We start from the raw sequence: 25269 nt of genomic DNA on the forward strand, positions 1-25269 counted from the left end.
GTAACAACTTAATAGTGAATTTAACATTGGCTTAAGATTCAGAATAGTGAGTTTGATATTAAACCAACAGTTTAATAGGGAACAATCCACCAACTCTAAAGAAGCCAAAGATACTTAGATGATAGCATTGAAATAACGCTGCACTGGATTTGTAGTTGTCATTAGGTCATCCAAATTTTAATTGACCTCTTTTGGCCCAGCAGAAGTCAGAACAAGCACGGGCTGCTGGCAGTGAAAGCACCAAGGCTATCCTGCGAAAAAGATCAAGAAATCCCCATGCAGGAAGGAAGCAGAAATTCCCTCATCGCACTCTTCCAAAAGCAACTGCGGAGAGGAATGCCTGTCTTGCTGCAAGTGACGGGAAGGCAAGCAAGCTCCCTGCCACACAGGATGGAGGGCTCCACTTCAGGAAACACGTAAATGAACAAACACGAGTTTTAAAATGTTACTTTGAAGGGTATCTGTAATATTACTTATGCTGTGCTCACAACTGAAAGGAATTATTATGGTCAAGTAAAAGTTTATGCTAGTTGGTGGAGACAACAGCTTTACATCTGTATACGTAGGTATGCATGACTGACTATCAATACAATTTTAAACAAAGTTAAGCAAAGTGAACCAGAATTTCTATTTAAGAAGTCAATAACATGCTGTCAATAACATTTATTCACATCAACCTGTTAACACAGGTCTGAATGCCCCACGGCTGCATCTGCTGGATGAGGCCACCACGTCCCTGGCGGTTTTGTCCCCCATCCTCCTCGAGCCACGACTTAAACCCCGCTAGGAAAGGTTTCCTTCACGGAACACACGCTCTAATTCGGTGCTCAGAGACACACACATCCTGTTTGCCACACAGACAGACCTTGGGGAAAAAAAAAAAACACAAAAGGAAAATCCTAGGCAGAAGAGCTGCCATACACAGCGATGGGCAAAAATCCCGGTGCTTGAAATCCGCAGCTGGGGCCAGGCTTTCCTCGGTGACTCAGTGCCCGCGTGCTGAGCTATGCTGAAAACTCTGCTTGAGCCTGGAGCAGGGACAAACATCTGTAACGTGACGCACGAGGACAGCTGGGCAGGTGCAGACACAGCCCTTGCAGAGAGCCAAGTAGCGAACAAGTTGTTTGTACGTCCTAAAACGCCGCTTCTTCCGAACACAGTATTTATGTTTTCAGCTGTTAGGCTTTCCCTTGTTTAGGCTGGAGGCTCTCAAGCATAAGGCTGTGATGAGGCTTACACAAGCCTTAAAACAGCGTCCACCTCATGGAGACCTTTAAGCTTCCTTCAAGCAGATGCCTGGCAACCCTACAGTAACCAACAGCAGGCTGGGGCTAGCTCATCGCATCCCCTGCTCCACAGCACGCGGGTAGAGGTTAAAAACCTCTGTTACTGTGCTGCATAACCACAGAGGATTCTCCCTTTTTTTCCCCTTATAAGAAACTGAAATTAAAATCCACAGCAAATATGGACAAGCCGTAAGAGTCTTTGCATGCTCCAGGCCATTTCAGAAAAACCCTTTTACACTTGCATGCCTGACCACCATAAACTTGAGCTCATAGGATTAGCTGAAAATCTTGTATATGCTTAAGTAGATCCTGAATCAGAAGGGCACAGGCTCAGCTGGTGCAATGGTACCCATTACACCCTAAGGAGGGTTCATTTTTTAAGGCATTACGTGCAGCACGCGGCGTCCAGCTACAGATAACTGCAGCTGTTACAAGGTGTTACCCAGCTGTGCTTACAGACAGCTTTGCAAAAGGCACATTTACTTGGCTTGTCAGAGGCGAGGAACTACCAGTTGTTGACAGCAGGAGCTGTCTTATGCCAAACCAGTAAAAATGGCAAGACTGGAAGGACTGCAGCAGGGACCTTATCTCCAGAGTAAATATTGATCACCTCCAGCCCCACCTGGCTTTCCTGTTGTGCGTGATTCGGCAAGGTACCGTGAGAGGTTTTTGAAGACAATAGCAAGCCAGTGTGACAGCTCAAAGAGGAGCCCTGTGGAAGCTGGTACCTGATAGCATGGGGATGGATAGATAACTCTGAGCAGAACAAAAGCTCTCCCAACAAAACCTGCTGAAGTGGCAGATACAACAGAAAGGCGAGGATGAGACAGATAAAAGAGACTGCCCAAGCTTCTCTAGGAAAGGTGAGGTGAAAGCTGCTGCAAAATGAGGATCCCTGAAGGAAGAAACCTGCAAGCCTCAGTAGCCACATCCCTACAGAAGGAAAACATCCTTTAATACAATATAATCCTGAAATGGCAGCTGATTTGCAGCTGGGCCTTGTACACACCTTTAATATTCACTGCCTACAGCCTTGGCTGTAATCATCAGCGGGCAATTATGCTCAAGGTTGTCTTTACTGTAAGGAGTCTCGAGGACAGAGAAATAACACAAAAGGCACAGCGCAATTTTACCAACACCAATTTACCAATTCTTACTCTCCCTTTTGACTTATGCTGTACTCCTGCAGCAAATTCAATGGCCATGACTGGCTCCCTCAAATCAGAGCAGTAACTGAGCTGCTGGATCAATACAAAGGCTCTGTCTAGTCGGAAACTCAAACAGTGAAAGATTAATCACAATGAAGTACTGCCACAGAAGAAGAGGAAAATAATCCTCTAGGTGTAAGATCAGGGGAAATTCACAGCCTGCAAAAATACTGAATGTCAAATCCCCTGTGCTCCGTTCCCATGTTACTAGATAGACCTGACATGCTAAATGTATTTTATAATCCATGGATTTCATTCACTTCTGAATGTGATTTTAGCTTCACAACATGGATCATATTTGAAGACCTGAAATGATTTGTGACGCAAGGTACAGAGTCTAGACAAGACTGAAGCAATCCATGCACGTTTAAACTGCTTGAACCCTGCAGTATTACCATTTGACACAGTAAACAGAGCATATTTCGCATTGTTCCCATTGCAGTCCCCTGTTTTAAGTGCAAGTGAGGTTAGAGTACAAAGAGATTTACTCTGACTGCATTAGTGCACCATTAGTAATATTATTTTTAAAGTTTTGTTCTTTTAAGTTAGAGGCTGTCCGCAAATGCTGGGATCTTCTGACCTACACAAATGTTATGATGGGTCTCAAGAACTGGTTTAGACCCAAATCTGAAAAACTTTTAAGACCAATGGTAGTTGTGTTTTGTGGTACATATGGCCTTAGAAAATGTAAAAAGAAAACCCAAACCCGTATTATCTGGGAGGCAGAAAAACATTGGTTCTTTTCCAGACATTCAGTTGCCCCAAATCTGAAAAACACAATCAAAGCTATTCAAACAATATACATGGCTTGAGCCAAAACCTCCGAGATGGCCCAATAACTGGCAATGCAGTACACTGCCTACTGCTTACTTTTTGCAAAATAGCTTTAAGTTTATTCACTAAACAGTTAGGAAAGTAGGATAGTCAAAAAAAAAAAAAAAAGCACAGTTATGACTTTGAAGAAAATAACTTCAGTGCTTGGAATATTTCAGGGCACCTGAGGAAGAAAAGCAACATTCACAGACCCACTTGAAATATTTTTATTATTGTTTTTGATCTGCAAGTCATATTTTCATAGCATAAACAATGTTTCCCCCCCCCCCCCCTCAGACTACCTTCATTCCCTCACTCCTCCTGCTGCCACTGGAGCTGTATGGCAGTGCAATGCATAATGTTGTATCTCTAAATACTAAAGCTTTTTCCTCACCCCCCTCAGGATTTGCCTTTGCATCCAGAAGTACAGTGCAATATTAACAATTAATTACAAGATCTCTCAACTTTGGCTGGAACTATTTGCACATCCTGGTAGGCTCCCTATCAATTTCGATGTGTAAATGAACCCTAACCAAAATAAACATTGTCTTGCCAAAGGAAAGGTAGAGAGCAGCAGCTCACACTGCATAGAAGTGACTCGCCCTCCCGTAAAGGTGGCTCCCCCTGGTTATGAGCAAAGCTCAGCGCTGCACCTGAGCAGGCACTTGTTATCATGGGGACAAGAGGATGCACGAATTCCAGTATGAAATCATGCTACTACAATTTAAGACGACATCTTATTAATGACGAACCACGAAAACCTTTGAAGTGGGCTGAATGGGAGGAACATAAGCGTGGCAAGGCGGTGATGTTAAAAAAAAAAAACACAACTGCTTTTTCTTACAGTTATTACCCTCCCCCGCAAGGCTTTCAACTCGGAGATCTTAAGCTTGAATTGCTCCTCTGCTGCCCCGAAGGCAGACATTCAACCTGTACAATTTTCACAATAGGCACTGGTAGGCTAGTCTGCCTTTCACAATAGGCGTTGGGATTGTGGGGAAGGGAAATTGATTCAGAGAAGAATTATTCTCAGACTTGTGTTCTATAATAAGCCCAAGCCAATTAGAAACACCTACATTATAGTATAGAGAAGCAGATATATGATAATTTTGTTACTAGAAAACCTTGGAAAAGCTGATGAAGAAACAAACATTTAATCTTCTCTGAAACAAAGTCTCAATTCACCAAGACAAATGTGGGAGTTTTAATTCTCCTTGTATTTTTTTTTCTCCTACTGAAATTAACAGATTACTAAGCATACACTGCCGATCACAATATAGCTAAAGGATTTCTAAGAGGTTGCACATGGCATAAAGGTAGCAGCAGCACTCACTATGGAGGAGAAAGGGTTTGCAGATGCCTCTGAATGCATAACAGATGAACCTTGCACCTTTCTGCTCCCACTGGATGGTGGGTGGGTAGTTATAGTTTCAGATGGTAAACCCCAATGCTTGAACAAATGCAGATTTACTGGAAAACAGAGACAGCAGCTGAGGAGAGCTTGTCCTTAAACCCACTGCCCACCTGCACACAGCGCCTGAGCTGTGGGGCACAATGGGGACAGCCCGAGCAGTCACACCAGTGAAACACATGCCCCTGACAAGGAAGGGACAGGAATCATCACAAACCCCGATTAAGGAAAAACAGTACTCCTGGAAACATCTCACAGGCACCCAGCTTGCCAGGCACCTGAGGCATGATTTTGGAGAAGCCCGGTAGCAGCAGCCCCGCTGCAGCACCCGCTGCTGCCTCGTGACGTTTCCGCCTTGCAAGTCCCGAAAACAGCGTGGGCAGGCCTGGGAGCTTCAGCAGGGACGGGATCCAGCTAGCTAGTGAGATGAAGTCACCAAATTAATTTAGCGTTGACCTATCCGGAGCTTTGCTGCCCCCCCGATGCGGATACATTGGGAGGCGAAGGGCTGGAGCGACACGGCAATGTGCTGCGGGGTTTTGTAACACCCTGCAGCCCTCCTTGCGGAGGGACAGCAGCCCCCAGGGCCCCATGCATGGCTGTGATGCAGCAGCATGGGGCTGGGAAGAAGGAAGATGGGATTAAACAGGGGGAATGCAGTGGCTCGATGCTAGCAGGCAGCTGCAGCTTGCTAGGAGGTTTAATACAGCTCGCTTGCAAGGCGCAGGGAAGATTGGGTGATGTCTCATGGGATGGGTGCTGTGGTGGCTCAGGAGATGGACTACGATGTGCCTTCTCTGCTCCCCCCCCTCTGCAACACCGTGCAGAGGACGAGGATCTTGCCACGCACCAACTTTTCTCTCCTGCACGAAAACAAAATGCAGATGCACGCTGTTTTTACGCCCCATTTCTTCTAACCCCGACACACACACATTACACACAGGAACAGTGCCCTTTGCATGGAGCCTCCCGAGCAGGCACCCTGAAGGTGCACAGCACTGCACCTGGGGAAGGAGCAGTGACACAGCTGCTGCCCGTGCAAGCATCCCAGGGCACATGGGGAACGGTGCCAGGGCAGAGCCCACGGGACAGAGCCCACGGGACAGAGCCAGGCAGGTGGCCAGCTCCAGCCGGAGAGACTGTGGCAGAAAGGTGACGACACCGAGCTGGGCTACGGGACAGCGTTTATTTTAAGCTACCTTCACCCCACGGTTGTAAACAAGCATGTGACAACAGATGAAGCAACACGCAGCCATGCTGGCTGCTTTCGCCCATGCATCACTCTCTAAAACGCGGCTCTGTATTTTTGTAACATAAAACACGAAGCTCTGGCATGGTCGCCCAGGGTGGCCACTGCCATTTGGGGCTCAGGGGACAAGCAGCAGGATTTCTGCTGCCTGTGCAGGGCACCCCACAGGCAGGCTTCTGGGACCAAGCTCTGCAGCATACAGCCACAACCTAACCCTTGCCAGCACCATGCTGCAGACCACTGAGCACTGCTTTTTACTGAGTCATGTCCAGAAATCAAGAAGAAAAACAACAAAAAAAAAATCTGAGTTTTGACATCTGAGTCTGTTGAATTAGGCCCAAATAAAGACCCCCATCTTTGTCTCACACAAACTCCCCACAGAGCATTATTAATATTAGAGAGATTTCCAGTGTTAGCATTTCAGCCACAGAACTTAATTTTTGTTTTGGACACCAACTTAACTTGACCTCTTCCCTTGTTTTCATGACTTCATACTATAGCAGCCAAGGAGATGCTCTGAAATTACTCTGGTACTAGAAATATTACTAGCAAATGACTTGTACTTAAGAATTAATCCTACTAAGGACTACCTAAGATAGGACTGAACTTCTAGCTGCAATTGCTTCACTACTAAATTAATTTTAGAGCAACTGGAACTAGAATTCGCTAATCCCTCGTGGAGTAAATTGCCCTTTATGAACACGTTAGCTCAACCATCTGTGATTTATGTAATTTTAATGTATTATTCTTGCTGTGTGCCAGTAACCACAAACTTATTTTACCTTTGTTGCACTACCCATGCAAGCGCTGAAGTTTCCAGTACAAAGTACAGCTACCCCCAAACACATTTTTTCAGCCATGCTGTTCTTTGAAGGTCTGTAAAGACAGTGTTTTCTTCTGGTTTTCAATCTTAAAAATCTCCTGCTGATCTGAAGTGGGAAATACCCAAAGTTTTGTTTTCCCCAGTCTTCTTTAGATGGTGCTTGCTGCTTTGGTGCAGCTGGAATGGTAAGACCAGAATTACTGGCAGTTACAGCAGTCGTTATCTGTGAGCCCCAGCAAAGCCTTGTACCTTAAGCTAAGAGAAGCATAGATGTCCTGTTTAATAGGATTTGGCCTCCGTTCATGGAATATCTTGAGGTCAACTCCTAAAGTATATTGCTTCCAGCTGGCAAACGGTGACATTAGCAAGTTCAACTCCCAGAGTAAACAAGACAAAAAGCGTTTATTGCTTGAATTACCTTCAACTACAAGTAACTGCAGTTAAGTTAATAACCTGTGCTGCAATGTGAATATTTAGATTCTTCAGCCCTCTCAGTGTTGGCGTAGGTCACAGGACAGGACGGGTCTGCACCCCTCCCTGTAAACCTAAGTCAAACTTGGCACACATCTGACATAGCTCGGGAGCTGTGCCTACAGCCAAACATTCCCCACAGATTGAACTTATCAATAATGTTAGCATTTTCTGCATGAAAAAATATACAAGTCATTAAAAACAGAAGGAGCAATTTATCAGCTTTTAACTTCAAAACATAATCCTTAATTGCAATGTGCATAATTAGTTTTATGACACAGCAGAACTACCCTTCTGCTCCACTGTGTGTCAATGAACTTGTGGTCATCCCCGGGTACTAAATTGCAGAAGTAGCTCCCAGTGACTTACAGAAGGCAGCATAAAATAATTAATGCACTGCAGCAGCAGCAGAAATACAGCTTTGGCAAGAATTAAGCTAAAAAGCAGTTGAACTGAGACTGCATGCATACATTTTTCTTTCCCATTTAAAACGTTTGGTCATAGGATGGTTTCACCTTGGTGACAGCACTAAATTTGTTGCCATATGATTTTTTTCCACTGTCAGAGCCCCTGATTTCATCACTTCCTTTTGTGTGCTGCATTTTGAACTCAAGGGCTGTTTATGCCTTTGAGAATTACAGAATAGGATCATGAAGTGATTTAGGCAGGCAGGGAGCGACGGAGATCATCCACTCCAACCTCCTGGTCGCAGCAGAGCCAACAAGAGAAGGTTGACAATGGCTCAATTTAGCCAAGTGCTGAGCCTCTCCAAGGACAGGCACCCCACAGCCTCTCTGGGCACCCTCTTCCAGTGTTAGACTATCCACACTATGAAAACTCCTCTCCTGCTATCTTAAGAAATCTACTGTTGCAGCTGCTGACTGTCCATGCCTTCCATCCTCTTCCTGTGCACCTCAGGATCTGTATCTTGTATAGCTTTGAAATATTAATGCAGGCAAGGAGTGATAAAGACCCCAAACAGTAATTCAGCAAAATATAATTAACCCCATTCTGCATAAACAGGTTTTCAACAGGGCAGCTATTTACATGTGAATGCTGTCCTTTTAGGAAAATTTATCTCCTTTATTCAACCAATTACCATTTCACTGCCTCCATGTTCTCAGCACTCTCGCACGCGACAGTCTTTCTGTGTATGTAAGCTCCCAAGGGACTTTCATATCACTGCGTTATGTACCCCACTTCCATACAATTACTCCCAGATTCTCTAGTTATTTCCATAAGCTATGATTTGCAAAACACTGAATCCATAAGTAAAGCAAACGCATATTCTACTTCAAGTATTTCAGTGCTTCCTGTTCATGCTATTACTGGACCAGCTCTACAGAGATTAACCTTAAGAAGTGAAGCACAACAACCATGTAAAATTTGCCTAAAATGAATTTTCACCCCCCCCCAAATTGTTTAACACATATTGCCAGCGAGCCCTTCCGAGAATCAACACCGCATTCCAGAGTGACAAGCAAGAATTTGCATTCAAGTGCATCTCTGAATAATTGCAGCTGTTTGGGTAGAAAATCTGTGCAGTACCAAGGAACCCTGTTGTAGAGAAAATATTCACCTAAGTTATCCCTAAAAGATAAAACTGAAGTCTCCAGATCTCTCTGGCTACCTCATGGTAGCAAGAAACATATTGGAAACTAAACCTCTGAAACAATACACACAACCACGTGGAAAACCAGGAACACACACCATCAACTTCACATATGACTACAGCAAAATAAGCCATTCCTTTGTCATCTGCCATGCTGGAGGATAAGGGTCCATTTCACACACAAGAAATCCCAAACAAATCCCACACTGAGCATTCCTTGGTTTGCGTAGCTTGTTTAGATATTGCTTCAGACCACTCTTAGGTTTCGGTTTCGATTCACAGGAGCTCACTCCAGTGTTGCTGGCCATGCCCCTCCACCCATACGCTCCATCTTCCATCACCTCACCCAAATTTCAGTCCCCTCCATCCCTCGGTCAACACAAATGACACAAGACAGCCATACACAAGGCCAGAACATCAAGACCAAGATCTGCATGGCATATTCCTCTCCAAGCAGAGCTATTGGCACAGTGGTAGGATTTCCTACGGAAGCTACATCCTTAAGTCTCTACTTACTGTTTAATGTTTACATTTCCTGTTTGGATAGCACAGAAAACACACTGGATTTAATACAAAAGCATATTCAATAAGCATAGAGCTCTATGCAAAACAAGAAATCATTTCAACGCAGATAAGGCAAGCCATTTAACAGCAGTGCTTTCAGTGCAGAGCATTCTCTATCAAATATTAAATAACTCAGTGCACCATCAGAAATTTAGAGAAATTTTTGTCCAAAAAAGACAGGTAGATTTTCATTTTGTCTTCATGCCTAATGCATGTAAATCAACAGAATCGTGATAAAAATAAGAACACCATTGCTCTAAAAAACCTGAAGAGTTAAAAGCACTTCCAGTAAACTTTTATAGCTGATATTCCCCTTCCCCTCCCACCTAATTATAATGAAACAATATGATGGAGATGCTTTATTGGTGAGTCAGGCAGCGGGGATGCAAGCATGGCAAGACTCGAGCAGCTATTCAGCGTGACGTGAACACCATCCCTGGAAGAAACACATGGATGTTTTCCATTTACTTTCCGTGGTACCGATACTAGAAGCAAGCAAGCAGCACCACTAACCAGAAGCTGGGAATCAGCGAGGGGACAGGACCCAAAAGCTCTCACACGCTGTCCCAGCACGGCGTGACTGACTGCTGTCACCGCCGCTACTCCAAGCCTTCGTGCCATCCCGTGCAGTGGTTTGCGTGATTGAGAGCAGATGTGGTGAGGCCACTCGTTTTCAATTATCAAACAAAGGCTGAAAGTTGCATCTCCAAATGAAAAGCTGGCACTTGGCTTGATCTTCTTCCTTACCCAGCCTTTGCTATAATTATCTTGGGAACAAGGAAGAAGAAAATTCTGCCAAAATGACTGACCTTCCCCCACCCCAAGCCCCAGAACTGAAACCTCTGAAGATATTTTTAAAAAGTCACTCATTCAAGTGCCAGGGCTTGAAATGTAGGCCTACTGCACTTGCTTTTTTCTTCTCACTGTCTCCCAAAATGAGTCCTATCTCAGGTGGTTACTCCAGGTATCCCACACAGGAGACTATTCCTGTAGCCCAGCCTGCAGTGGGGTGGTTGCATCTCCCATGCAGGATTCATTCACATAGCAAAAGAGAAACTCAAATAGGTTTAATCAGGTTCTCCTCTTCCATAGCCCTGCTTCCAAATCACCTTTCCTTCACAAGGCAGCATTTTTAGTGCCTGTTTCCCCACGAGGCTCGACTGAGGCAACCAAGCAGAAGCCAAAATGTCTGCTTCCGAAAATGACAGCATCAAGCTCGGTTCTCTCCTATCTTAAATTCACTCCTGTTTTCGTTAGCATGCTAGAAGCACATTGCTGTTGCTATGCAACTCAAAAAGGTAGTTTCAAAAAAAAAAAAAAAAAAAAAACCCCAAGCACACAAACAACATCCCCCACATGCAACAAAACCAGAGGCCAGCCTCCTACCTCCAGGATGTCTCAAACCCACAGCGCCTGGGTGCAGCTCAGCTGCTCTCAGACCTCCTTTGGTGAGAGGGCCTGGGCACAAGCCGAGAAGATGGCACTGCCTGAAAAGCTAGTCTCATTTCCTGCCACAGACCGGGCTGTCTGTGAAGTGCTGGCTGGTTGCTTTCCTTCCCCACCCCCTCCATAAAGCTGCCTCTCAGCCCCCATTTTAACAGACAATAACCTCATCCACCAGATACCGTGAAAATATTCCCTTTAAGGAAAGCCTAAATCCAGGTCAAAAGAGGTAGCCCAATAATGCAGGCACAAAACATCTAGGCTTCAAACCACTGATGAATGCAGTACTGAGCAGAGCCATCCTCATAGCCTCTCCTACATCTCCATGCACTCACAGGTGAACCCCAGCTACCCTGAAGCAGTTTCACCCTGTGCTTTCTGAGGGCTGGACCTGTCCAGCTGCAGGCACTCACCAAAACCGTTCTGCCTGGACAGAGCCCTCCCTAATCACAAAACAAGATTAAAGAAGGGCAGCTGCAGCAGGGACAGGAAGCCAGCTTTATGAAAGTGAAAGAAGAGAAACCAGGAGGTACCTCAGCTGGCAAGTAACCAGAGTGCTTTCTGCATGGTCCCTCTTACCCTGGCTGCACATCACCAGGGTGGTCTTCTCCCAGGCAGCTAGCAACCATCCTGCTGCTTTCCAGGTGCTCCAAGGACAAGGGGTTATCACAAACACCACTTTTAGAAAAGCTCAGGCCAAATTCACAGGGTGTGACTTCTTACAGGCATTTATGATTGCTTTTCTCCTGCTTCCACTGCAATTTAAGAATCATGCTCTCATGACCTGCAATAGCAGCAGTTAGTCCAAGAGCAAACACCTCTAACGGTAACGTGTGAAGTTATTAATGTATTTACTAGCATTTGCTTTAGTAGCATTTACTTTTGCAGAGGATGAAGACAGAAGACAGACATTGGCATGACAAACAAGAAGACAACATGCTGCATTTACTCAGTACTTTTTTCACCATTGCCAGCAAGAAAATTTGGGGCCTTAAGCTACTGATGTTATCAACACTAAATTGTCTTTTTTAAATTCAGAGGAATTATCTGCTTACTGTATGCATGAGGACCTAGCTTTGGGGGCAGCCCCATGGGCAGAACAGGCTCAGTAAGGTGGCACAGGAGCATGGACCAGTCCCACAACCACCTGCCTCCCGATATCCACCAGGAGCTGGGAAGGCAGAGACCAGACCAGATTTTGATGTGACACAAATCTTGACTTGCAGCAGGAGTTAGCGGCTCGTCCTGCACTGAAGGACAGCCAGACACACGCTGCAGCACGCCACGGCTTAGTTCAGTGCTGGGTGAGGAAATCACCGCTTCCGCCCAACTTTCATTATCGTGCACGGCATGGTCACATGTCGGCTGCTTAAGAAACCGTTTCCAAGAAGACACGACACTCAGGAAAGCCAAACATTTAAGGGATACCATCAGAAACATACATAGTGACAGATAGAAACTTTGTTTTTTTCTGTTTTAGTTTCTTTTAGCTTAGCAATTTAAGCAAAAATAACCAGTAAACTAGCCTCCTCCCTGCCTTTCTTGAAAGCTCCGGGTACAAAACTAAATATAGCTGGTGTATGAAGGACCAGATCAAACCAATTTTCTAGCAGCACGTAGATAAAACAGCAGTTAGAGGGCACAACAGGTTGACTCTTTTTAAAGGGAGTGTTTTAGGCTAGGCATGCCCTTAAAAACCTGATATATTCCAAGTCTGTACAGCTAGCTTTGAAAACTACGGTGAACTGATCAACCATACAAAACGCCTTGTCCCTGGCAAAAAAAAAAAAAAACAAACACCACAATTTAAAACAAATTCTCCACCCAGATGTTGATTTGGTTTCTTGTTGAAATGTTTCAGTCTCCTTTGAGCATACAAATAAAACTATAATTAAATGCAATGCTGTTCTCAGAAATGAGCCCAAATCTATTTTGGCCAACAAAATGACACCTCGGTTCCAACCGAGTTGTAAAGTTAGTCTCCTGATCTGAAACACACACAACTGACACATGCAAATCCTTCCTCTGGAATAGAAAGAGTTTTACTGGAGAAGTGCTGATTTGGTCCAGTTATTTACTGCAGAAGGTAACATCTCCCTGTGACTCAGTTTTATGCCAAAGTGCCTGGTTTCCATTTACCAGCTCAGTGAGGCTGCAGGAGAAACTTAACACCTTGGGCCTGTATGTCCCAGTCTGCAAGATATAATATGTCCTTTGGAAGACTTGTGAAAACTATTTGTGGCTGTGCATACAGAGCACATGGCTGGAGCTCATGTGGTACAGGTTCAATTCCCCACTGCGTCCTCAACGTGGTGGATAACGGAGCAACTCCTTTCATGTCAGCCTCCTATGTTGTAAAATGGTATAAAATTTACCTTCTTTTAAAGTCTGCTTCAGGAGTGACATAGTGAGGCTCTGGTGGTAGCCTGCTAGGTGTTTGAAAACAATAAAGCTTCCCTTTTTGGTTTACCAGTTTAGATGTCCTCAGACCCATCTATTATGATCAACAAACACTAAAGTTGTTTTAAAATACTTATGGACTAGAGTAGGTCAGAAGCAGTAAAAATGAGGATGCATTTTTGATATTACAGGAGAGAGGAGCAAATGCTCTCTGGTAACCCCTGAACCCCTACACAGGGGGTAGGCGCAGCTCAGCTGAAGAGCAAAGCTGCAGTATGCTAGGGCCCATTACAAGCAAAGTACTCATGGATCCGTGCAACTGCTGACCTGATGTCATGCTCCAGGCTGTGCTTAATGACATATTTATTCCATATTTCTAGATACAGATGGAACAAACCAGCCCGACAATCAGAGGCATAGCAACTTGATGTGTCATGGGGTGAAGTTGTACAGGCTGCTCCCTGTGCCTGCTCCCAAGCCAGCGTGGCACCCAGCACAACAGTGGCCAAGTAACATGGGTAGGAACCTACTGATCTTAAATACAAGATATTTAAGATATTTAGTGATCCACTGCTCCACCTTGAACTTAGCAAGGCCCAAACTAGCCTAGCTGTTAAGAGATTTTTATGGAAGTTAACAGTATTATTTTCCAGTTTCAAGGAGAAGTTTCACTGCAGTTTTCACATATTTTCTTGAAGGCTTCCTTTGTGTTATGATTAACACTTCACATTTCACCTGTAGCCCTAAGTACCACAATAAGTAAACATTCTCACTGCAGGAAGGGGGGATGGACAGATTTGGGTGCCACAAGTCTGTAGGTAAGGGTAGGATTCCACAAGGAAATGAGAACCTAAACAGGAATCCCCTGTGGAGTTTTTTGTTGTTGTTGTTTTTTAAACTTTGTGCATTAAAAGGTTTACTTCCTTAATGCTTTTAATTAAATTATTTACTTCCCCAAAATAGCACGCAACATCAGCATTAGCGGCTCTGCATTCCTTTATATTCCTGCAGATGGACAAAAGGATGCAAAGCCCTACAAGTCTCAAAGAACAGCCTTTCCCTTAGAAGAACCAGCCTTTCATTCAGATGCAGAGCAATTCCACGGTTTCTAGAAAATTGGGCAATTGATATAATTATTCCTGTCATCATGTGCTTAACACAGCAGCCTCACAAAATGCCTTTTCTAGACATGGCTCAGCATATAAGACAGACAGAAGGACAAGAAACCTGACCCGTTGATGGCTGCAGAAAACTACATGTTGCAAAAGGATAATGGAGAACCCTATTCAGAGGTTTTCCAGGGAACCCTTCTGAAAGAAAGCAGCAAAGATAGCAATCGGTAGCACCTATGATTCATGCATTCATCTTTAGTGGCTGTAGCACGTTAATTCATCTCAAATCAATTGCATATTTCTGCTTAGCTACATGGTGGAAATGCAGCTTTCCACCAAACCAGAGCCTTTCAGCGCTCAGCAGCGATTCAGATCAGGGAAGCGAGGGCTCCATTTTTCCTGCAAGGAGACGCAGGTCCTTACAAAAGGAAAAAAAAAAAAAGCCACGACAGTAACGTGCCATCGCTCCTTTGTGCTGAACGCGTGCGCCGGGGCTTTGCCGACAGAGGTAGGAGCAGCTCCGAGGAGAGGGATGGATGGATGGATAGATGGATGGATGGATAGATGGGATCCTGCGGCAGCGCCCGACACACGCCCGCTGTGCTTTTGGGCACGCTGCACGACCCCACCTGGGTGCACGACCCACGGCACCGCTCAGTGCCGGGGATTTTCTCCGGGGCTGAGCCACCCGCTCTTGTTTTGATCCAGCGGCCGGCCAGATATGTGGAAGCAGCATCACTTCCATTTCCTGCTGCTCCCAGGCCAGGCTCCCAGGGGCGTGCAGCGCTGCGCTGCTCCGCGGGGGCACCGCTCGCTGTCAGCCGGGCGGCATTTAAACAGCCGGGCACGGCGAGATGAGACGGGGCTGCCGCTTTTTTCCTGCCTTTTGCTTTTTTTCCCCCCCTTTATTTTTCATTTTTTCTTTTTTTCCCATTTTATTTTTCTTTTTTACTTTTTTACTTTTTCTTTTTTCATTTCATTTTTCCTTTTTTCTTTTTTATTTATATATTTTTTCATTTTCATTTTTTCATTTTTTTCATTTTTCTTTTTTCCCACTTGAAATTTTTTCCCCTTTCCCCCTTTTCCTTTTCATTTCCCCCTTCCTCCCTTTTCCCATTTCCGTTTTTCCTTTTCCATCTTTTCCCTCCATCCTTTTATTTTTCCCTTTTTTCGATTTTTTTTCAAATTTTTTTTTTTTAATTTTCTCCCTATTTTTCCCCCAACTCCCCCCTCTCCCCTGCACAAGGCCATCCATCCCCCGTCCCCCACCACCGTGTGGAAGGAGGGGGATGCCCGCAGCCCGGCCCCATTCCGCAACGCCCCCTCCCTTTCTCCTTCCTCCTCCTCCTCCTCCTCCTGCCGCAGCCGCCGCCCGTCCTCTCCCCCCCCCCCGTTTCCCCACATCCCCTACCTGTAGGAGCGCTCCCCCCGCACCGTGTGCTTCCTGAAGGGGATGATGGTGCCGTTGTCCTGGATGATGTCGTTGTTGTTCTCGCCATTTGGGGACAGGGCTTGGGTCGGTCCGGGCATTGGCGCTCGCTCCCCCGCGGCTCCGCGCCTCCTCCCCGCCCCAGCGCTGCGGCTCTGCCTGCGGAAGGTGCTGGCGGCCCCCGCCTGCCGCCCGCCCGCCCGGACCCCGCCCCGCCGCCCCGCGTCACCGCGCCACGTGACCGCCCGCCGCCATGGCAACCGCCCGACTCCGCGCCCCCCCCTTCCCCTTGTGTGTGTGTGTATGGGGGGGGCGCCGAGCAAGCTGCTCACGAACTGGTGTCCCTCAACACCCAAAAAAACACACAACCCAGAGCAACTACTCCATAAGCAGTCCTCTGTGACCTCCAGGCTGTTACATGTAAAAAGACCAACAAATACTTGAGCACATATCACATCCCCCCCCCACCTTCAAAAGAGCCCCCAAACCCAACCCGCTTCAAAATAAATAGCTCTAAAGCTGCAGATCAAATGAAAGCAACGTGATTTCTAGCATGTTCCCAGAAGCACACGCTGATGTTCCATCAAAGCTCAAAAATTTTCTCAAATGAGTTTGATCAGATACACACCAGATTATTTTTTTCTGCATGCAAAAGGTGATTCTACAAGATTACTTAATCTTTATCTAGCTTTTCAGACTAAATAACACTGCTGAAAGCTGAGCTTTGGGGATTATTATCATGATACACACGATAAAGATTCTCATGATACACACGATAAAGATTTTAGATTCACAAAGAAACTGTAAGGTGAGTGCCACCAGTACCTAGACACCGGCTGCCCAGCACTTGGATTTAAATCAGGTGCCCACATTAACACACTTGCACAGAGCGATCCCTACCAGAAGTTAAATTAGCCTGCCGATTTGCCACAGCCCTCTGAACACTGAGACAGGAGGCTTTGTTTATTGTTTCTGCCAGATTTTCCAATATACTCAAAAAAATTGCTTTCAGTAACCAACCTATGGCCATTTGCAGATGACATACCTAATTGAAAAATGCTCCGTTCATCTGGCAACAGTAAACCCAGCGGAGAAAGTCTCCTTTGAGCCTTTTTAAAAACAAGCAACAAAATATATTCTGCTAAAAAGGGCCAACAAGCCTCTTAGTAACACTCAGGAGCAAGGAGAAGCCAGCAATGCTACATGGTGACAGAATGTAAAAATAATCTATAGCAGGTCTCTCCCTGCCAGACATAACCCTACCTGCTCTGCTAGGCAGCGAGCTGTAAAACACTCCGCTACCCTAACTTGTAAAAATATTTTTATTTCTCCACCAGTGGCAAAGAACAGAAGCTTCTTTATTGAAGCTTCCAAAACTGTTTAAAACATCGACTGGAGAAGCTACAGCGGAGAAGTGCAGGTGAGGACAGTGTGGCAGCCTCCCTGCAGACCCCTTATTGCCTTTGCATTAGGATTAAGTGCAAAAGAACCTCACAGCACCTCAACATAATGCCTTACCTTTATCACGGCTGAGCCAGGCCCAGGCAGAAGCAGCTCGTTGCTGGTTTTCAGACAGCACATGCTGCTTCTGTTGATTTAGCACAGCCTGGGGGACACAGGGCGCAGTGTGGATCTCATATGCACGGCACTCCCTCCGCTTACACCTCCATTTCTGAGGAACATGTGGCCCATGAGCACAGCCCTTATCTTTACGTGCAGGAAGCCACCACTTCATCTTCCTGCTTTCAGCAGCCTGGGCAAAGTTTCTGAGATGTGGATCCAGCGGCACAGAGCGAGAAACAGGAACCTGCCGCTATTATCAGGTGACTGCAGCCCTGCTGACTGTACAGCTTTTGGATGCAGTGAGCATACAGACAAATGCATCTCAAAGAGGTCAGATTGGTCATACAACACACATCTAGAACAGTTGAAAGCACTGAAACCTAGTACTCACGTGCTGTAAGTACCACAGCAATAGATGTAGGAAGGGACCTATGGAGGTCACTCAGCCCGCTCTCCTCCTCAGAGCAGGATCACCACTGCTACCACGAGCTCAGGTCGTTTGACTTAGTCTAGCCAAATCTTGAAGATCTCTAAGGATGGAAATGTCCTGCCCTCCCATGGCAGCATGCTCCAGTGCCATGTTACCTGCTGTTTCTCATCTCCTACCTGACTTTGGCTTCAAGGAGATCCCACACTTCCCCCAGCAAGCACAGAGTCTTGGCTGGGCTACAGATTGGAAGAGGCACACCCTACCCAAGTACATGCATTTCAATACTTCTGTTTCCACCATGGTGAACCAGGAGGAGTGAGTACCAGTAAGCATGGCAACAGCCCTGAATGTCATTCTCCAAAACACTGGTTGCTCCTTCCTCCACAGAGCTTTTCTTTCCAGCCTCCTCTCATTACTTGTTCAAGGTCTCATGCACTGCAGTAAAACAGCCGTGCGGCATAATTTATAACACCAGAAAGTGAAATCCCCTAAAAGCCCAAACAGCAGTGTTAGAAAGGCCTCAGGCATGCTTGAGCCAAAGTTTTATACTAGCCAGCTGATGTGGAAATAAATTATGAGTATTTTAACGCTGATAAGAAGTGACCAATGCACAACCTCTGAAAACAGAGGTGATGGCCACACTAGAGACTTCTGCTAACATATTTGTCAGAAGATTAAAAAAACACCAAAGTCTTACGGAGCTTTGTGACACAGCCAAAGTATAAATAAAATTAATGATGGCAGAAATTCCCCACTGCTTGGATAACTTGTTTCTGTGGTGGCGGAGTGGGGGGAGATCAAGAAGAATGCATTTAACCCTAGAATGGCCAATGAGCATCCCTCATCTGACATTTATTCTTGTTCAAATTAGTAAATGAATCTGAAAGTGATATTCCTTGCGCTGCCCTCTGAATATTCCTCAACCACAGCTTCAATCTGTAGCAAACACCACTTGGGTATAATTATTATGGCCAGCATGCTTCTCTTGTCAGAAGTGTTTCAAGAACACTTCTGTCACAAGTGAAGTGCAGTTTTTCTAGTGGGAAAGAATGAGAAAACCTAACTTAAGGCAAACAGTTGGAAGGTAGCAGCATCTTTTAGAAAGCAGCATTCCTGATCAATGCAGCCTGCTTTTCTAATTTAATGATCACTTCCTATACTCTTAAATGATCACAATGAAGACGAACAGAATGCTGCAAAAACAACAGATGTACCTCTGGTAAAACAATCAAAGCTATTTTTAACATTTAACTGTGTATATTTATCAGAAATTATATTTATCAGAAACTTGTGCAGAAACAGGCTCTCCCTGAAGGAGCTGGCCAACTGCATTTAGATTTGAAAAGCGGTGGATAGAGCAAAGCAGGAAAAAGTTGGGAAGAGGTGAAAAAGCTACAAAGCCTTGGACACATCTTGCTTGTTCAAGGAAACCCCAGTTCACCAAGGTACATAGCCATGCTTTGTTCCCAGCATGAGTAGCTTCAGTAAAATGGATAAAGCCATAAGTGTACTGCAGCAGAATCAGCTTAATATCTGACTGCATGCACCCTGAATAAAAGTTTCATTTAGTAAACTAAAAACAGAAGCCTTAGGATATCCAGATTTGCATGTTATCTACTGGAAGTACAAATGAGCCCTCTGCAACTGCACACCTGTTAGGGAGCACTGGCTTGCGCCAGCTTAAATTAGTGCGTGGTTCCAACCTGTAATGATAACGTATTACACAAACCTCCGTAGGGGAATTAGCAACAGCAATGTAACTAACACAAGGAACGCATATCAGATGCGATGTGGTGTATGATATGTTTTAAGCTAACCTGGGCTGTGCAGAAGAGCTCATGTTTCCTGTTCCACTGACGTATCATTTGTCAGCCTTGCTGATTAGCCCAAAAGAAAGCTCCCACTGTGACGTAAAATCACTTAAAACTAAAATTCAGAACCAGAACTTCACAGGCTTCCTTTGTTTACGCAGCACTAAGTCAATTCTCCCCCCCTCCCATCCCGTTACTTCATTCTGTGCCGTACATTTCAGGGCGCAGAGCATTTAAATTCACCATACCAAACAGCAAATGATAATGATTTGGCAGGACAAAGAAACACTGCATGAATTTTATTAAAACAGCTACTTATCACTCCAGACATCCTGTTGATAAAGAATGAGCTTCCCACCCTTGGGGATTATACTGTTGCCACTTTAAGCAAAGTCTTGATTATTTGCCTTCCCTGGAGAGAAACACAGAAAGAGAAAGACAGGGCTGTCCCAATTACACAATGTGCATGGACCACATCCCTATGAGGTAATTCAAGACTATTTTAAAATATATGGACATATTTATATTTCAGAGGTCACATTTCATATTTTAAAAAGAGAGTCCTGTGCCTGGGAGGAACAGAGAAAGGAAAGTTCAAGTCTTTGTCAGCTAAGCATTCCTGAAAATTTAGCCATAAGCTGCAAATCCAATCTGGTCATTAGTGTATGAATTCCTCGCTAAAGAGAGTGGTCTTGAAGAGTCACAGCCTGTGGGCATTTTTCTTTAAAAAGGCAGCAGCTACCGTTTGTAGTTACCGTAGAAATCAAATAGAAATCAGAGGTTTATTTCAAGATCCAGACACTGTCTACAATACCATTTTTTTCCCCCCGTTCACAGAAAAGGGATTTCAGAAACCCTTGAACAGAACAATATTTTAAATCAAGTTATATACTTCAATATTCAAATTGTTAGATAAATAGATTTACAGGACATAAGTACATTTTATGGGCACTTGCAGATATCAGCGCTTTCAGGGTTTAGCTAGATCTCATTGCCTTAAAGGAAAACAACTATTTAGAAAAAAAACACTCTCCAATATACATCAAAGGTCTCTGTACTTAAAACATAAGCAGTTCACATTGAATATGTGAAACTTTTTATCCAACGCTTCCTACATAACAAAAAGCACCAGTGACAGCAGGAAACGCTCAGTGAAGGGAGGATGGCTCCAAAGAGGAGAAATTTCTACTTCCATTTACTCCAGACCAAACCAATATTTTGAATTCTTTAGTCAGTGTTACATGTGTACTGGGATATCACAAGGTTTCAAGCACATCCTGGGAAGCTGCTTTCACCTGAAAACCTATAAACAGCTGTGATCAATAAATGCTGGAAGTAACAACTCCTCTGTCTCACTTTGCCTTTAATACTGATTGAAAGCAATCGAGAGAGGAGGCTGACTCACATCTCATGCATGCACATTTACATGGAAGTATTTGGCTGGAGCTGTTCTAGGTTTACAGTAGCCAGTCTCGTTTACAGGGAGCTGTTAACTAGTTTTCTCAGCTTGTTTTGACAGAGTTCAGATGTTAAGACTATTAAGCATGGAGATCTAAACCAAGAACATTCAAACTGTTCAGGTAATCTGGATTCCTAAACTTTTTCAGAGAATGACAAACCCTTAATTAAACGAACATGAGATTAGTGTTCTGGTAGAGAGGGATTTTTTTAAGTTTCCATGCTTATTAATAAATCATATGGCCAGGGCTTCAGACATTCGTATCCTAAACAAAACCAATGAATCAAATTATAAATGATTAAAGAGCAGGAGATTTTTGATATATGAGACAGAAGGAGAGAAACCTAGCATTTCTTTACATATTTTCAACTGTTGAGGAAGCTCTGGCTTTCTTGGAGCTAGAGAGGTTAGAAAAATGAAGGATGAAATTAAAAATGACATAAAAGAATGTATTATCTACCTCTCTGATGTTCCTTCTTACATTCTACACTGAAAACAACAGCAATGTGCTTTGATGGCACTTCAGTCTAACGATATATTTCAAAAAAGTAATACTGGGACATAGGGGAGGGCAAATGCTTCGCAACATCACCTGCCAACAGTGCAGGTTTCTAAAGTGAAAGCCTGATATGGCTGTAATCCCACACCACAGTGATACCTTATTAGTAGGTGATGATTTTTAATGCTTCTTGCTATATTACTCCACTGAAAACTTGACTTGGCTTTGATATTATATATCAGGAATTCAAGAATAGTTAATAACAACTCTTGGGATTGGTGATTCTCTGTTCATGTTGTACAACAGAGCATTCTGAAGCTGACAGCTATTTGATTTGTGCATGTTATCCAAGTCATTTAATGCCCCACATGACTATTTGGTACCTGTATGTAACATAAGGAGAAGTTTAAATACTTTGCAATGATTATTGGCCAAGACCTATCGTGCTTACAGCATTGCCTTTTCCAGCATCGGCATTACAGGTACCGAACATGTGAAGCTTGCACAGGGATTATAGCCCATTGCAAGGAACATTACCCTTGCCAACAATCATCAAGCTGTCCAAGACACTCACCACTGCTAAAGAGGAAAAGAGAAGGCTAGCACAAGAAAGCAATAACTCCAGCAGATGGTCGATTAAGTTTTTGGATACCTATTCCTGAAGCAAAAATGCTTCAACCAGCCAACAGAAAGGGCCTGACCATTACAAACCGAGATTTGGAGGGGTTACTTTGCCCCAGGAAATTGTTAATTAGGTGCCTGTCCTCCCACACCCAGCAAAAAGCCAACATAAACATTATTACATACTCTAGCTAATGGGAAAGAAATACAGAGCGTATTCACGCCTGACTCAAAATCAAAATCGTACTGCCAAGTCATTCAGTAGTATGTGAACATTCAGCAACTGCAGAACCCAAGAATTCAGTGCCTTGCTGCAAAAATACTCTACAAGAAGTTTCCTCGTGCTCCTACAACATGCTACAAACTGTTCTCTTACAAAGCAAATGTGTATCAAGTGCCATCAAATTAGTGAACGCCAAGAAATTACACAAAAGGGGCTGTGTTTTCTTGTTGTTTGTTTTTGCATTCTGCCCTTCCCTCCTCTCGGTAATTGCTTTTTATCTGGGACATTGACAAAAACCAGCTTTTGTACAATGCTGTCAGCTTTCCTCATTTTGCAAGTACAGAAACAGGCCCTGCTGTTAGAACAAGATTGCTGTCATTCATCTGCACAAACTTCCCCTGCCTCACCCTCATCGCCAGGTGTTGGGTCCCAACCCCTCCTCTCAGGGTTTGCTTTTGGATCCATGTATCCTTTTAGCTCTGTTTGTGTTTTCTAACTAACTCTGGAGTTAACCAAACCCATCCCTTCTCTCCATTGCTACAGCTAGATGCATGGCTCCTCCTTTCATCTTGAGATTTCTTCCACATCTGGGGTTTGCCCATTGTTCCTTCCCCCATTCTTTTCTGCCCTTCCTTTGTTAAGCATCACCCTTTGTAGTGCTCCAGTAATTTCCACTTTCCTTCATCAACCACCTGCAGAGAACCTGGGTCACACTGGTTTCCTTCCCCCAGACAAAGTCCCCAGCATGCCTATTGTCCAGCTAACACATTGTCATTAGCTAATTATGCCTCCTCTCCTCCACAGCCAGAGAGGAATGTGCTGCACCACTTGCCTGCTAAGGTACATGCACATTCACACGCAGCCACCACAAGAAGCAACACCTGTATTTATGGCTGCATCACCTCCAGAGCTCGCACACTGCAGGTGACACATGTCCTGTTAACACACCTCACAGCTGGAAACCCTGGGGGCACCGCGGCACCTCTCAAACACCAGGTTGCAAGGGTTTATTTGCAGTCACTAGCCCACAGAGAACTCGAGGAGTGCTGCTTTGTTGGGAGCAAGAAGCTCTTCTTCCAAGTACATTTTCACTACTACCTCACATGAGTCCATTGTGTAAGCTTAAACAAGTTGTAGCTTCCTCACTTATTGATGGAAAACAAACCTTTTCCAATCGTAACAGTCAATGTTCATTATCACCTTCGTGTTTACTCAGCCTTTATCAAAAAGTCTTCAAATGAAGAGGGAAAAAAAATATATATTTTTACAGATACTTTTAAACACAAAGTTACACTGATGTTAGTGCCCCGAATGAAAACAAAACAAGAATATCCAGAGGTTTGAAAACTGTGTCAGGAAACTTATCTCACTGACAGACATTTCCTAAGAGGACTTTTGGAACTTGGCATATCAGAGCAAGTTTCCATGAATACTTAGAGCCCTTTATTAGCCTAACGCTGCAAGTGCTTTATTTAGCTACCAGCATACTACGAGCACTTTCTGGAATTCTGAAATTCAGAATTAGAAAAAATATGTCCTTGCCTGGTTAAGAGCCAAAGCTAGTTGGAGGAAAGCTGTATTGGAAGGTGCATCTGTTCACAGAAACACACACAAATACTGGGGCTTGGGGGGCAGAAATAGTGCTTGTGAGCTTATGTGCCTCAGTGAATTTTCTTTTATAGCATCAAATTAAAGATTTTTAAAAGGTACCTAGCAATTAAATTAACAATACAACAACCAGTGATATGTATTTGTGAATCAAATCTGATATCAGCTGAAGTACTGCTGAGACATTTTATTTGATTTGAATGTAGAGGGCAGATGAAATACAAAATAAAGCTCAGGTCCCTGCTCAAAAATAGAGGGTGTGCCATTAAAAATGTACACATCTCCATTCTGAGCGCACAAGAGCATACAGAAAGTGCATGATCTTACAGAAAAGATAAACAGCTGGATTTACTTGCTTCCATTAACCAGTGACCCACTTGTCAAACATAAGCTTTAGATTTAAGAGTGATTACATGAAGCCTCTTACATTAGACAAAAAGGATCCCAGTTATGAAATCAGATCAAGTCTGAAAATACTTGAATGCAGTCAATAGCGTTCTTCCACAAAGACACAAGGTGAGAGCCAATTATTCTTTTTAAAGCATACGATGCAATGTAACAGTATTTTCTCCAGTACTATTCACAGCATGTTTATCCCACACAGCCTGCTCAGGTCATTAGTGATGAGCCAAATCCAGACCTCCTGTAAGAGGATGAAGCCCTGATGGAAGCCAGTTCATAAACCTCACTTTGGGGGCACCACCGGTTTCCTTCTACTATGAATATTGATTCACAAAAAAATCAGACCAGCACTCTCCACGCTGAAGGGGAACAGCGATATTTACCCAGCCTATCTAATCTCTCAGAGCAGATTTTTTTTAACAGAGGCTGTGACTGTGCGTGCGTTGGTGGCAGATCTCCAGCTGAGGCTTCTCCAGCAGCATCGGCTTTGCCCTCTTGTAAGCTCCTGCCTCCACACGCCTCTCTTCTGTGCCTGCTCCACACTGGAGCACAAACAAAAGGCACGAGAAGATAGGGATGACCACAAAGTTTGGGCTTGCGTGCAAGTCCTGCGTTAATAGAAGAGGAAACTTAACAAGGACAACAAATCGCTAGGTCCTGAAAACCTCTAATTTTGCCACCTTGTGACACAGCAGCGGAGCACACAACAATGGCTTGCCCACACTGTGCCACACCTGTGGCTATCCAAGGCTCCAGGAAGACTGAAGAAGCCATAATTATAAGCAACATTTTTAACTTAAGGACAACTTCCAAAATTAAACGTGTGCATCCA

General features: G+C 44.3%; 1 protein-coding gene and 1 long non-coding RNA gene across 8 annotated transcripts in view; both read right to left on the reverse strand.

Annotated features, from left to right (window-relative positions):
- MAPRE2 (microtubule associated protein RP/EB family member 2) overlaps window positions 1–25269 on the reverse strand; it is a 98191-nt gene that overhangs the window by 41662 nt on the left and 31260 nt on the right. The window contains exon 1 of one of the 7 annotated variants that reach the window (XM_084508053.1): window positions 15804–15998. The exons of 4 other annotated variants lie outside the window; for them this stretch is intronic. In XM_084508053.1, coding sequence (XP_084364179.1) covers window positions 15804–15922 — 119 coding nt within the window. In that variant the 5' untranslated portion in view covers window positions 15923–15998. Of the gene's footprint in view, window positions 1–15803; window positions 15999–25269 lie in introns of those variants that run through there. 2 more of the 7 variants (XM_084508051.1, XM_084508056.1) reach the window with 2 other exon arrangements.
- Window positions 16745–17513, reverse strand: LOC311431001. The gene is made up of 2 exons (XR_014689164.1): window positions 17340–17513; window positions 16745–16930 (listed from the first exon to the last, which is right to left on the reverse strand). It is a non-coding gene; the product is annotated as an uncharacterized lncRNA (long non-coding RNA).

Source organism: Aythya ferina, assembly GCF_964211825.1.
Source record: "Aythya ferina genome assembly, chromosome: 2".
Classification (NCBI taxonomy): Eukaryota; Metazoa; Chordata; class Aves; order Anseriformes; family Anatidae; genus Aythya; species Aythya ferina.